Source organism: Anastrepha ludens, chromosome 4 (genome assembly GCF_028408465.1).
Source record: "Anastrepha ludens isolate Willacy chromosome 4, idAnaLude1.1, whole genome shotgun sequence".
Classification (NCBI taxonomy): domain Eukaryota; kingdom Metazoa; phylum Arthropoda; class Insecta; order Diptera; family Tephritidae; genus Anastrepha; species Anastrepha ludens.
Window position 1 is genome coordinate 80,509,908 of NC_071500.1, and position 15,657 is coordinate 80,525,564.

Sequence of the window (15,657 nt, forward strand, 5' to 3'; positions counted from 1 at the left end):
TTTTTTGAATATGAAATCCGGCATATGCCCGTCGCGACTACGAGTTACATGTTCCATCACATTTGTCAAATAAATCGATTGTAAAGCGCGCGGTGTGGCAAGTTGCGCCGACTTCTTCAAGCCAAATGTTGTCAATGATTAGCGGGCTAATTTTTGGGAACAAAAACTCAATCAGTATAGCTCGATAGCGCTCGCCATTCACCATAACAGCAGCTCTTTACTCATTTCGAAAGAAATAAGGGCCGATGATGCCGTCAGTGCTCTATGAACTACACGAACAGATTTATTTTTTCAAACTAAAATTTCCACGATTCGGAAATGTTGATCTGACGTTAGGCAATTATGATGACTTATCAAACCTTACTGAACAAAAGAGTCAGCACAGTTCGTCAGTCTCAGCTGTCAAATCACAGTTATCGATCTCGATAGTTCAGAGTCGAAGTGACGTTTCCACGACAGTCGGTTCTACGTTACCGAAACGACCCGGATTTATGTATATCTGGCCAAGGACTGTCACTCCAGCAGCATTCCCCGTATGTAAGTATGCGGAATGTTTATGCTGCTACAACAACTACAACAACATCTCTATAGTTAATATGCAGCTAAAAACACCCGAAATATTGCGAAATTAGTTCGTTCAGAGTCTTACGCATGTGATCGATACTTTCAAGGTGGTGCCTTTTATTGTAGATTGGCTGTCAGAGTGGATGGTAATAAATAGTTTGCTCTGAAGAAGAGTCATTGAATTACTTCAACAAGCTTGAAAAACTAAGGTCTATCCCAAAGATCGATAGTATGGCCAGCGTACTTTAAGCAGATCAATTGGGCAATTCCGATTTACAAATCTATAGGCGAGCGCAACACAGTCGGTCGGCTTTAACTATACTAAAATAGAGAATTGATACGAAATGGAAAATTTAAAACGGGTTGGCGTACTATATGTATGTACACATAAACTTTAATAATCATTAGGTACGATGAAAAATGTTTGCGTGAGAAATGTCAACGGCAAAGGCTTTGTATGCCCTTCATCGGCTCTATCGGCCCACCGCCAAATACACATTCATATAAACTCGCTTAAATACATACAGCCACATACTTTACACACACATGCAAATATAGTCAAATACGGTTGTGTGCACGTATGCCAAGGCAATGAATAGGAAAGTTATTTGCATTGCGAATAGCTGCAGGCAGCACAACACAAAAAACAGTAGCAGCGAATACTATAGAAGTTCATTGCTCGCGGACATTTGGTTTTGTTAGTTCAATTTGTATGTATGTATGTACATCCTCGTGTGTGTATACCGTACCAGCGACATGTGGTAGTTTTAGAATATTTATACAGCACATTCATACACGCATACATATGTATGTATGTATGCATGTGAATGCAAGGCTTGGCAATGCAGGTGTTGAACGCAGTGCATTTTAAAGTATTTAAGTGAATGTCCAACGGTCGCGACTAGGTATTTAATTTTGCATGCAATTTACATATAAACCATAAACACAGCCATTCGACCATTCGTCCTCTACCTAGTACAGATACGATCTAGCACTCACTGCCAACCATGAAATGCAAAGGCGACAGCTTTACTTACAATGTTCGTTGCCACAATTAGATATTAGCCGCTGCACTACTTCAACATACGAGTATGTGTTTATGTGTATATATAAATGAGAATGCTATGCTAGAAACATATGGTTGTGTGAAAGTGTGAAGGAAGATTTCGAAATGCATATGTTGTAAGTATTAATTATGAATGTGGCCATCGCCTACAGTCAGTCAGCCAGCATACAAACACTCCTCCGTGCATTGGTGCACTATTAAGAGCCTCTGAAATGTCCTCGCTCAACGCACTTCGCAGAAAATATTACAGAAACTCTAATGCACACAACACGCCTAATATACGACTTTAATGTGTGCCTGTATGTGTAAGCTCAGCATGGACGCCCGCTAACAAAACTTGCTTGCAACTACATGTACGAGTGCATGTGCAAATACATATATAGGTATAGGTGTGTGTGGGTGAAAATGCATGCACAATGCCTGGGGCGTTACCATTGTGCGCTACGCTGAAAGCTAAAGAGTTTGCACTAGTTTTTGTCTTTGGCACTGTTTTTGGTAATTTTACGTGACTTATTTTTGATGCCCCAAGCGATTTTCGTACACATGTCGGGAAAACAAAGTTTTCTCGGCAAAATATATCTACAGTCGGTAGAGATAGTTGCTCAATTGAGCAAATATAAAGCGTGGGTTAGTCGCCTATTTAACTAATGGCAGTTTAGAAATATTTTTCTTTATAAAATGGAGCAATTAAAAAAGTTTCCCTCTGCGATTCGAATCGAACCGTTACACTTTGCTCATATGCATACATACATTCTGTCAAAAAAGTACCAGGAATTGTTCAATAAAACGCAAGATAGTTGTTTAATCATCAAAATTTATTTTGTCGCCTTCAAAATAGGCTCCATTTTAAGCAAGATACATACGCTAACGGTTAGTCCAATCATCGAAGCACCTTTTAAGCTCCTTCAGCAAATTCTCCTTAATGGCCCGTATCGACTCAAAGCGACGTCTGCGGAGTGCCAATTTAAGTTTGGGGAAAAGGAAAAAGTCACAGGGAACTAAATCCGGTGAACACTGTAGTGGTTAGATGATATTTGTCGAGTTCTTGGATGAAAAAGTGTTTACAATATGAGTCTTGTGAGACGGTGCGTTATCATGGTGCAAGATCCATGAGTTTTCTTTCCACAAATTGGGCCGTTTCTTACGCACATTCTCTCTCAAACGTCGCATAACTTTTACCGTACAACCATTCGGAAAGAACTCCGAGTTCAAAACACCATGATAATCTCAAAAAACGAGTAGTATGACTTTCACTTTCGACCGACTATGACGGGATTTTTGGGGTTTTGGCGCCATTCAGCCGCCTGTTGACTGGTTTGCATGTCAAACTCACATACCCATGTCTCATTACCTGTTATTAGGCGCTGGATAAACGTTGGGTCTGAATTCACTTGCTCAAGCATGTCTTCAGCCACCTTTTTCTGATGAATTTTGTTAAGGAAATTAGACTCTTGTAAGGAGTGGAGCAGCCACCCGCCTAATGCCCAACTGATGGTGTAAAATATTGCGAATTGATTCGTGAGACACGCTAGGGTGATGAGCTGCCTCCTTCAAACTTAAAAAGATGGTTTTCCAGCACCAGTTCTTTGAGTTTGTGCCATTTTCATCCGTTGTAGACGTTAATGGGCGACCAGATCGGAGCAAATCATCCACGACTTCTCGGCCCTCTGCAAAAGCCTTATACCACTCGTAGACCCGTGTTTTTTGATAAAGCACACTCGCCATAGGCTTTCTGCAACATTTTAAATGATTCGGCACACATAATTCCGTTCAAAACTCAAAATTTAAAATAAATTGTTTCTTCGTTATTTTTATCCGTAGTGAAAATCGCGAGCAGACCTGCGGTTGTCTGATATAATTAAATTTTAAAAATTAAGCTAATTGACAGATCACGCTCAAACACTATAGAGGACAGTTGTACGAGCGTTCCAGGGAAAAAAATTTAAATTAACAATTCCCGATATTTTTTTGACAGAATGTATATAAAGGTTGTCCAACCAACGAAACACGCCAGGGTAGGTGTATGAGTTTCTTTAGAATCGTTGATTGGTATAAAATATGTATAGGTATATATTGGCGCTTACACCCTTTGTTGGGTGTTTGGTCGAGCATCTCCTATTTGTGGTGTCCGTCTTGATTTGGAGGGTCCTGCAGTTTTATGCCGACTCCAAGCCGCAAATGGTTTTTTGTGAGAAGCTTTTTCATACCAAAAATATACTCGGAGGCCTGCAATTCCCCATCGAGGGGCCACCGCTATTTCAGTCACAAAACAAATCTACTACCTTTCGAGTATAAGTGGTTCCAGGGGTAAGAAATATTTTTTATTGTAGATGCCGCTCCCTAAAATATCGAAATTTGTATTTTGTTTCAAAAGTGTGTATCTTTCAAAGAAATTCAATTATCAGAAGACACTAAAAAGGAAAATTAATAACTTTTTTTTAGTTACAATAAATGTTAGTTTTTTTAGTTACGATAAATGTTATTCCTATCCACAAAGCAGTCGTATGTATGCAAATGTTCCGAATTCTCTCTCGTCACCCCCTGTTTCTACATATAAACCTCCTGCACCTCCGATATTAAAACTATCGCATTATGGTTTCAAAGTATTTATTAAAAATTTGTAGGTTTGCACACGAATTTGCAAAATGATTAGTCACTTTGAACGTGAAAACATGATTTTGAATGGTTAAAATATCAAAAACATGCTGAAAAATATGCAATTAAAAAAATAATTAAGTCTTTCTTGTGAAAAAACTATTGAAATTTATTCGAAACGTAAAAAGGCGCCGGTAAAACATTACGAATTCGGAACGTATTCACTTACATAGCAAACTGTTTGAATAGATTTTTAAAATTAAATGTTTTCCTGTTGTCGCTGAGTACATTCTTAAACATGGTCCCTTCTGCGTCTACACTGTAAATAAGCAAGAGCTTACAGGCAGAAGTATTAGTCATTGCAAGTAAATATATTTTTGAATCAGATGAATTGAATTACTGCATTCTATTATATTTTAAAACAACAAAACCCTTATAACCCTTGAAAATAATATTTCAACTTATTCCTCACAGGTAAAGAATTCCCAAGCTTAATTTGTTCTTCAATTCTCGTAAAAATTTCTATTAGTGCTGATGAAAAAAATTTTAGTGACCGTTGTTTGAAAATAGATTCGATTCCAATGCGACTCTATAGTAAAGAGAAAATACAAATTGCTTGCAAGCGTACACACTGGCAGATATGTTCATATAAACAATCAAATTTACTTGTAATTTTTCTACTTTCAAATTTATAAATCAATTACTTAAATAAAGCGATTTTAACAGGTTATAGGCCCACCTTCGATGCTATCGCGGTTTTAGAAATCGGTCTATCAATAAACTAAAAAATTGTTGTTGAATTTGCAATTTGCGTGCGTTTTGCGGGGTCACCATGGGGTCCATGTACCAAATTGAAAAGTTGAATCAAGGTCATTATGACTCCTGGAGCATCCAAGTGCGCATCGTGTAGTTGCATGCAGAAACAGGGAAGGTGATGGGCGTACAGCGACCAGTAGCAGAGGCGGCCAGCTGAAATGCTCTCGATGAAAAAACAGTGGCAATGATCACATTGAGCGTGAAGTCATCGCAGTTCCGCTACTTGAAGCACTGCACGACAGCAGCGAGCGCATGGAAGAAGCTCAAAGATGTGCATCAACTCAGAGTGCCAGTCAAAAACGTATCGCTTTATAAAAAGCTATGTGCAGCTACATCAATAAGTTTAAGTCAGCGATAGACAAGCTCTCGGAGTTGAACATTTAATATTGATCTCAAGTTTGCCTAAGCAGTATGGGGATTTCGTAATAGCCATGGAAACCCGCAGTAGTTTGCCTTCCATAGAAGTATTAAGAATAAAACCATTAAAAGAAGGGGAGCGGAGAGGCACTGAATCCAAACCGGTAAATTGCAATGAGAAACAGGCATTCCATGCAAATACAAAGTCGTTACAGAAAAAGAGAAGAAGATAATATGATGTTAGCTGACAACAACGTTATAAATCGTCAAATCTATAAATCAGTTACTTGAATAAAGCGATTTGAACAATCGTAAATAGATATATACGATTTGACTACGGAGATAATTGCTGCGCAAGAAATGCTGTGCACGTGAATCTTCACAATTAGCAGAGTGAATTATTTGATTGATGATCGCAATGTTTTGGTTTTAAAAGTTGGGAGAGTTAAGTCACCTACCCCCCCATCTAATTATTGGGAGTGAGAGAAGTGATAGATCTGGAACCTTGTTCCTGTCATAATCAACGGTCAAAATCCGAATAGAGTCATCGCAAAGATTTGCAAAAGAACTTTTCTAAAAGCGTTATATGTGTATTTGCCAAAACAAAAAATAAAAAAAAATATTTATTAGACAAATATCCTTCATAGTAGGATACGCCAATTATGACAGCTGCTTTCGTTGCTACACTATTTACGTTCCAACCGGGTCTTATGAAAAATTGCAGGCTTAAATGTGTACCACAGGTTTCATAATAGGAAAATAGCAGAATGTAGAAACTTTGAGGATCGAAAAGACAAGATTGGACTTATGACGTAGCCAACGAATTGAAAAATCGTCTACTTTTTTATTAAGTTACTTTCATATTGTATAAATCAAACAAAGGAACAAAAATTATGAGAAAATTCGGTATTATAGCATAATATTATATTTATGTTATATTCATATTTTTTTCATAAACCGTCAAATATGCTAGACCAGAGTAATAACTCTGCAATATAATTTTTTCAAGCGGTTATTGGTTTTAAAATTTAATATTTTATATACACTTTATTCCAATTTTGAAAAGTAGAATAATATCTCCGCTATGTTCCAATTGCCTTTAATCCTATTCGGAACACTTGGAATCTTATTTCTGTTTGTGCCCTATTAATTTTTATAAATTTCATATATTTGTTGGTTAATTTTACTGTCCAGAAATAAAGGAGGCACTAAATGCTCTCAACAACCCACACAATTTCTGCATAACTGAGAACTCGTTTTCGCATATTCCATTTGCATGTCTTCCAACGAGGTAAAGTACTCTTAGGACAATAAACTTATCACAATGAGTGCGTTGCGTCCGTTGTGGGAATATCTTTGGTCGCTACGTCATAGGAGGCTCATTTCACACGTATTTATTCCTACGGTCTTCCAATCAGTTATTGTTCAGACTGCAACGAAATAATACACATAGGTAGGGGCGTTAATTTTATATGATCAACACAGTCTCAGTTTCTGTCGACCTCTGCCGTAAATAATCCGATGTCATATTACTTATTACGTCAGCAAGCCAGCTGGTCTCTTCAAATTCACTAAAAGCCGATTAGCGATTAGTTGTTGGCCACATCTTTGTATTCTATATATCGTATTTTTGGCACACGGCAAGTTCGGCGCAACAGCAAAGCAGGCAACATACAATGCAGCTATTTTTTTTACATACAGGAACACTTTCATTCTGGCAACCATCTGCATTTCGTATAACTTGTCAGTCGAACTCGTAGTTGCAGCGGGCTCGAAGGGTTCATTCTAGGGACTCTTTCGAGCCTTTTCCACATATCTTCAATATATTTATGCATGTAGTTCTGGCCTTTCCATTATCAAAACTAGAAGAGTGGTTTGCGTGGAACGGGTGCTTACCGTATTTAATATAAAATTCTGGGGGATACTCACAAGTACATTAACTTAATATATTTCTATTTTTTTAATTTTCAGGTTGAATTGGAAAACTGGGTAAACAGTATTCATAGTGCTTGTGCTGCAGCATTCGCACGACATCGCGGAAAAACTGGAACCTTACATCTCTTGCAAGAAGAGATTTTCCGCTTGGAAAAAGCCATTGAATCGGTAAGTGAAAAAATGCAATTAAAATTTCAATTAATGGCATGGTCTGATACCACATTTACTAATTTAAAGTGTAAGTTCTATAAAAAACGGTTCCCTCCCGTTAAAATTCTATTTGATATAAGACATTTTATTTGACCGTGTTATCTCTCAAAGAGGTGATCATAATTGGCCACCGAGATCTTGTGATTTAACACCTTGTGACTTTTTTCTTTGAGGCCACGTGAAATAGAAGGTCTACGCCAACAGCCCAGGGTCGATTCAAGACCTCAAAGATGGAATTCGTGAGGCTATCGAGGGCATAGGGCAGCCACTTTGCAATTCGGTTATGGAAAATTTCATGAAAAGGAGATTGTCCTGTAAGCGTGGTCGTGGTGGTCATTTGCCTGATGTTGTTTCCCACTATTTACGGCAAACCTTCCTCTTTATAATGAAATAAACATCCGATCATTTCTCTTAAAAAATAGCACTTTTCTTTGAATATCAAAATAACACCTCTTATTAAAAAGCCCTTTATATGTGGTCGATAAATTTAACAGGTAGTTAATCCACCGTAGAATCTCTCTTGCCAACAAGTGCTACTTTGGACTAAGTAGGCAACTGAGCAGTAAAGTCCTCTCTCGACGAACAAAACTAACACCCTACAAGACTCTCATCATGCCCGTCCTAACGTATGGCGCAGAAGCTTGGACGATGACAACATCCGATTAAGCGACGCTTGGAGTGTTTGAGAGAAAGATTCTGCGTAAGATTTTTGGACCTTTGCACGTTGGCAACGGCGAATATCGCAGACAATGGAACGATGAGCTGTATGAGCTTTACGACGACATAGACATAGCGCAGCGAATAAAGATCCAGCGGCTACGTTGGCTGGGTTATGTCGTCCGAACGGATACAAACGCTCCGGCTTTGAAAGTATTCGATGCGGTACCAGCTGGTGGTAGCAGAGGAAGAGGGCGGCCTCCTCTGCGTTGGAAAGATCAGCTGGAGAAGGACTTGGCTTCACTTGGTGTGTCCAACTGGCGCCGGTTAGCACGAGAAAGAAACGACTGGCGCGCTTTGTTAAACTCGGCCAAAATCGCGTAAGCGGTTGTAGCGCCAATTAAGAAGAAGAATCCACCGATTAACGTTCATTGGTTAACATTAAGTAAATTAATTTTTAGTATTAATATGAAAAATGCCAGTGGAAATTGAGTAAAAAAAATGCTTTTTCCTGAATTTATAACAAAATGTTATACATACAAAACTTTATAGCACTTGAATATAAAAATGAGCTTGGAATGATAAATCATGTACTTGTAAAACATACGCGAATAAGTTGATTTACTGCATTGCTGCCATCTTAACCAGTTAATGAAATATACATACATGCTACTTAAGTTAAAAGTCATTGTACTTTTCGCAGTTTTGTTTGTTTAACTAAAAGTGACTCAAAAGTCAACGTCTATGTGAGTCATGTTTTACGCGGGTTTTGTTTGATGAAAATCATGCACTCTCACTACTATGTAAGTGAAATTGGTTTTGCTATCGCGCTGCCACAATCATTTCGCTCTTAAGTGCAGTAAAAGCAGAAGCAGTTGAATATACACAGTCTGTATAATAGAAGCGTAACTGGCAAAATTCAAACTTTGGATGCCATTATAAAAAATGTTATTTTGTTCGATATTTAGAAAGCGTAAGTTGTTTTTACAAAATGAGTTCCGCGTATCAAAACAATTTGAACCAGTGTTCCTATGCACACACCATTAATGTCCAAAAATGTCACCAGCATGTGAAGCAAATTATTTGAGAAGTCAAAGAAGTTTATAAATAAATGGGTGCAACAGTATACCGAAGTTAAAAATGTTGGCAACTTCGCCCGGAGGAGGCCCAAAAGAATACCTCTCTACAGCAGTATCAGTAGATCTTTGATTTGTTCGTGACAATGCCGAACCGTGGCGTGCAGCTGAAGCAGTTTTAAGGAAAAGTGTTGCTAATACATATACTCGTGTACAAAGGCACGATTCCAGGACGTTTACGTGCAGGAGACCAAAAATTCCGGAGCACATTAAAAAAACCTCGAAATGATAGAATAATGCGGTCGTCTCTCGGCAGGCAATGGCAATCTTCGGAGTGTATTACTGCCTTGCAAGATCTGCTCATAAAAAGCCGTCTGCTGATCGGAGTCTACTTAAAACTTGGGTCAAATAGGAAGAGGAGTACGCCCAAGCCTCCAAAAGGTGTAGGTACTCGAACTCGACTATAAATTTTATTGAATGAGTCGCGTATAATAAATATTATAATTAATTTGTTAGAATCGATTTGGTCAAATTATTTGTACGTTATGACGGTCACGCTTTTGTTAGACAGACTGTAAATAGCACACCAGGCGTTGACATACTCGTGATTCAATTGAGAAAAATCGCAAGTTGTGCCATATAAATTAATGGAGTTGAAGAAATGTTATAAATAGTTGTCGGTTTAGAGGGCGCTGTGTGAAATAGTTGATACATTCGGTGCAGTCGCCATTAGAAAAATTACTTTCTTAAGTAGCTTCACTCGCAGTTGTGTTAACGTTGATGGACACCTTCTGCTTGCGATGTCTTTCATGAACTTGATTTAATCAGGCACTTTTTGCTTCTGTTTTTAAATTGCTAGGGATCAAACTCGTACAGAACTGAATTTTATAGTTAAACATTTAAAATCTCGACATGTATTTGATTTTATTGCTCAGTTTATCATTTACTAAATCCAACTGACCAACAATTGTTAGCCCACAAATGTATATTACATACAAACATTCATAAGTGCGTATGTGTATACATATGACCGCAAAATTGTTCCTTCTCGAGATAGTTATATACATAAACACACATATGCATATACAAATGTATTACATATATAGGGTGGGCAATGTAAAATTTGCTTTTTGAATCGGCTATAAAACAAAAACTAATCAATATTTTTTCAAACTTTTTTTTTTATTTTCAAGATTGAACATTGTCATTTATGAATGAAAAATAATATTTTTAAGCACATTTTCTATTGTTTAGGCTCCAATTTCATGAATGGCAACTTCGATTTCGTGTTTTAAAGCATCAATCGTCTCTAGATGGTTCGCATAGCATTTTTCTTTAACGGCTCTCCACAAAAAATAGTCCAACGGGCTTAAATCACAGCTCCGAGGCGGCCAATTGATATCGGAATTTAAAAGCGGTAAACAAAAGTTCGAGTGTAACTTTGGCAGTGTGACAAGTTGCACCGTCCTGTTGAAACCAAATGTCGTCCATGTCATCCTCTTCAATTTTTGGAAACAACTCGTTGAGCATGTCACGGTAACGCTTGCCATTTACTGTAACCGCGGGTCCTCGCTCATTTTCGAAAAAAAATGGCCCAAAGATGCCGCCAGACCAAAAGCCGCACCAAACAGTGACTCGTTGTGGATGCATTTGCTTCTCTACAGTAACGTGTGGATTTTCTGAGCCCCAAATCCGACAATTTTGCTTATTGACGTAGCTACCGTTGTGAAAATCAGAAAAGAAGAAGAAGACTCACCACTTTGGAAATAGGTTTTCAATATTTCCCAATTTCGTTCAAGCGTATAGCGTCCCATTTCGTAAATGTCAAACCTTTAAGTAAATTATGAACACATTTGGCATGTCATTTGTGTTACCATTCTCAAAAAAATAGGTGGTTCAAAAAGCAAACGCTATATGGCCCACCCTGTGTTTCATTACTCGATGTGATTTGTGCTGCAGCTACTATTTTTTTCTATCTACGCCGCAAAATATGCTACAAATCATTCACGCTCCAGTGACAAAATGTATGTATAGTATTTCAAAATCACTACAGGGAATACTATTTGCTGACTTGTTTATTTGTGTGCATGTGTGCGTGCCTTTATTCTCATAGGAATACTCTATGGTAGCATAAATTTTCTACCAAGAAGACAAATCACAAATTGCAATTACAAATCTACACACAAATTGGCAAATAAAAACACACATCTATACACACTCACATATTCATACATTCATATTGCAACTCTATGATGGTTGAGTACTGCCTGCACTCCAAGTCCGTTTGACTCTTACAAAACCCTATATCTCATTCCACTTGAGTTACACTCCCTTGTTAAGGTTTCATATGCAGTCATGTGGTCATATTATGTTCGTAGGTATATTTTCTTTCCGGTCAACCAACAAATCCGTATATGTATAATTTATAAGTATTGCAATTGATTCTCCAGTGACCCAATCAGTGTAGATGTACACGCCACTTTGTCATCCGCATGAATATTTACCATACAAAATTCATTTGCAATAAATACAATGTATGTATATATATATATATATATATATATATATATATATATATATGTATGGACACGTCCATATGTTCTTACACAAAACCATGTTACTGTGTGTTCTCTGTACCTCTTCTCCTTGCCTCTTCAATCAGCTCTCTGGTGTACAAATGTTTTGTTTTACTTTTTAAATTTTCGTCGCTTCATCTTAATTTGCATTTCTATTTCGTTTTACTTTCGATCTTTGGCGCTATTTTATTTTGGTCTTAGCTCTGCTATTCATTTATGACATTATATGCGGTGTGAAATAGCTAGAGGAAGAGGAAGGTGGAAACTAAAAGTTCCTGCTTGTTTGAATTGATAATTTAGTTGCCTTTGGGTGCTGCTGTCATTACTTTTATTATTTTTAGATATTTTGTATGTACAGAATACATTTTTTTTAATCTATATACATATCTATGTAGCCGAATGGCTTGGTGTGTGACTACCAATCGGAGTTCAGAGAGAACGTAGGCTCGAATCTCTGTGAAACACCAAATGAAGAATATGTTTTTCTAATAGCGGTCGCCCCATGACACTATCAACCTATTTTGGACAAATTTATGAATTATGGGTCTAAGTTTGACAAAAACGCAACTATACCCTAAGATCAAAAAGTACCGGGAGGGTGTAATGTTGACTGTTTTCTTCGATTGCCAAGGCGTAGTGCACCATGAGTACCTTCCATCGGGCCAGATAGTCAATAAAGAATTTTATTTATCCGTTTCGAAACGTTTGAGAGGTGCTGTATCTCGCAAACGGCAGGAAATATGGGCAAACAGTTCTTGGATTTTGCATGATGATAACGCGCCATCGCACTGAGCCCAAATTGTGCTGGATTATTTGACCAAACACCAAGGAAATACCATAGTGCAAGCACCATATTCACCTGGTATGGTCCCGTGCGACTTCTTTTTGTTCTCCCAAAGTTACTACTTCGTGGAAGGAGATTTCAGTCGATAGATGAGATCAAATAGAATGCAACGAAGGAGCTGCAGGCCATCCCTTCGTCGGCCTACCAGGGGTGCATGGAGGACTGGGTTAAGCGTTGGTACATGTGTATTGCTTCAGACGGGTCATATTTGAAGGAGATAAAAAAGAATTGCCTGAAATTCGACTCTGTTTTTTTTTTAACATTCCCGGTACTTTCTGATCATAGGGTACAATGCCGACGAGTATAGCTTATTTTGGAAGCTCGTACCCGATAAAACTTCTGTGCGCATAAAAGAAACTTCCGGTCTGGGCATAACAGTAACGTTCATTCCTTGTACAAATTCTGCTGGGAATAAGAAATTAAGAATAAAGTTTGTTGGGAATTTGGCGAATCCGCGTTCATCAAAAAATTTTAATGATGTGCCTGTTGTCTAGAAAGGAAATAAAAGTGCTTAGATGACCTTAACTTTATTTGATGAATGGTTTTACAGAGTATTTGTTCCAGAGGTATGTTCATTTTTTTTTTTTTTTTTCAAAACAGAGAATACTGTTTTAATCAAAAATCGCTTAAATAAAAGTAAGAGAGTTCCTTCGTGGTCAAAATCTTTCTCAAAAAGCAAATCTCCATGTTATCCCAAAGAAAGCGAGTTAAAGAGCTACGACAGCCAAACATCGGTAATGTGCTTTCCTCCTAACTTTACTACTCTAATCGGGCCCAAGAATCAAAACTTTGTAAGGCTTACTTAATTGAACAACAAAAAATCCCTCTTAAGTCACATTCTTGCTCGTCGAGAAACTATCGATGAATCATTGGGAAATATTGTCCTGAAAATAGAATATGTTTTTAGCCGGTTTATGGGATGTCTTGCGCCACTTCAATTCGGTCATCGTTTCAAAAACTGTTTAAAAAAGCGACAGGCTGAAATTGGATCGATATCCTACCTCTTTCAGAGCTACGATTATAGATAGCTGATGAACCACTGCAGCGAGTCTCCAAATCTGAAATAGAGCAATGTATTGTTGAACCTCGTTCGTAACCCACAGCTTTAAATGAAGAATACTGCTATGAAGACTACGAAACTGTCCGTGAAACAGGAAACAGGAACTAACGGGATGCTATATACGCATAAAATTACATCGGTGGGTCAGTATCAGCATTCAATATACGCTTGCACTGGACAGAGCAAATGCTTGATTAAGGTAGTAGTCTGGTAACTTACAAGTTTTTTGAGACCATGTTTGGGACATTTTTTGGAAGGGAAAATAAAATTCAATCGTTTTGATTTTCTGATATGTTATTAAAGCTATCAGAAGGTGTACAAAAAAATGTTTTTTTTTTAATGTTTTAATACTATTTTTGTACACTGCAGCAAGCGGCAAAAAAGAGGTACAGTGGCTGGCCGGCGTGATTTCGTCACTTCTGGTCATCTGAAACAAAACAGAAAAAACAAATTTCTTATTAATCAGTGTGCTTGTCGTTCTGGCGGGTAGTAAGATCAAACGATTTTCACAAAAAATAACAAAATGGCGGACTTCGTAAGAAAATTTTCTTTTTTTAAAGTGGAAATCGTACTAAAAAATGGAAAGTTAGGGACAAAATAAATTAAATCTACCATCCGCCAGAACTATTGATGTGTAGAAAAACATATCTAAATTTCAGCTCAATCCGTTAAATAAAAAATTTGTTTCCACGACGGCCATCCGGAAAAACGTTGTTTTGAGAAAAACGCGTTTAAAGTTTTAGCGGCTTAGCGCGCGCAAGTACGAGCCGCTCTCATGTATGTGCTATAATTTCGTCAATATTTCGAATTTCGGTCTAAAATTTGTACAGTATATTACCAATATATCGCACTTTCAAAATATGTAAAAAACCCAAATTCGAAATTTTCAAAATAAGTTACCAGACTACTACCTTAAACGATGTTATGACACTGCAGAGGCTCATGAGCAGTGCGGCTCTGAACAAACCAAAATCGAAAATTCCTTTAATTGTAAATGAAACTTTTCGCTTTAAAGTGTATTTAATTAATATAAAAAAACAAGTAAGCTTCGATTGCTACAAACCATTTATTGGAAAAAAACCTGAGTACTTACGACAACCTCAATACTTTTACCAAGTCCGAGCTTCGAGTTTCTACAGTATATATTTCGATATAAAAGTGTTATATATTCATACAAGTTTATTGCCATAATTTTATGAGAAATAATGAGAAACTTCAGGAAAATAGTAGGTACTGTAACGAAAAAATCCTTCAGTGAAATAAATGTAACAAAAAGTTGAACGAAGTTGAAAATAATTACATTTTAAAATCTTTTAAGAAATATCTTCTTAATATTGCGTGGTATGCTTTCATTCCGCCGAATGATGTTAAATAGTTCCTAAATAAATGCAATGAATAGCATCAAAATATTATTAAAATATCAAAGCACAATGTAAAAAAAAGCATTCTTACCTATTACAAAATAAAATTGATATCCCTTTGTGTTGGGATGGTTTTAAATACACGCACAAATAAAATATTAAATGTATCTATGAATTTATAAGTTTTACAAATACACGCATGCAGAAGAAATGGCAGCTCTGTGTAAAATTTTAACTAAAGAAGACGAAGCATTTGTTGATAGCATTTTTTTCTTCATCTAACAACTACTGACTTCAACATATGTACCATATGTAATCATACATATCACGCATAAGTAATAAGTACCCCTGCTTTATATTCCCTTCTTTGCCATGCGAATGCCACTTGTTGTCATACATACTTGCACATTCGCTGTGATTCTTCATCCCTGTTGGCTCATTTGCCACAGTTGCTTTTTAATATGACACTCGACCCATATTTCATTGTTAACAATACCCGACGACTATTAATGCAAAAACGTGAATACGAGTACATGCCTT

General features: G+C 37.2%; 1 protein-coding gene across 1 annotated transcript in view; it reads left to right on the plus strand.

Annotated features, from left to right (window-relative positions):
* The window catches only part of LOC128861886 (protein still life, isoforms C/SIF type 2), a 418,993-nt gene that overhangs the window by 117,869 nt on the left and 285,467 nt on the right, over positions 1-15,657 (plus strand). The window contains exon 5 of the mRNA XM_054100262.1: positions 7,370-7,501. Within this exon, the coding sequence (XP_053956237.1) occupies positions 7,370-7,501 (132 nt within the window). The remainder of the gene's footprint in view (positions 1-7,369; positions 7,502-15,657) is intronic.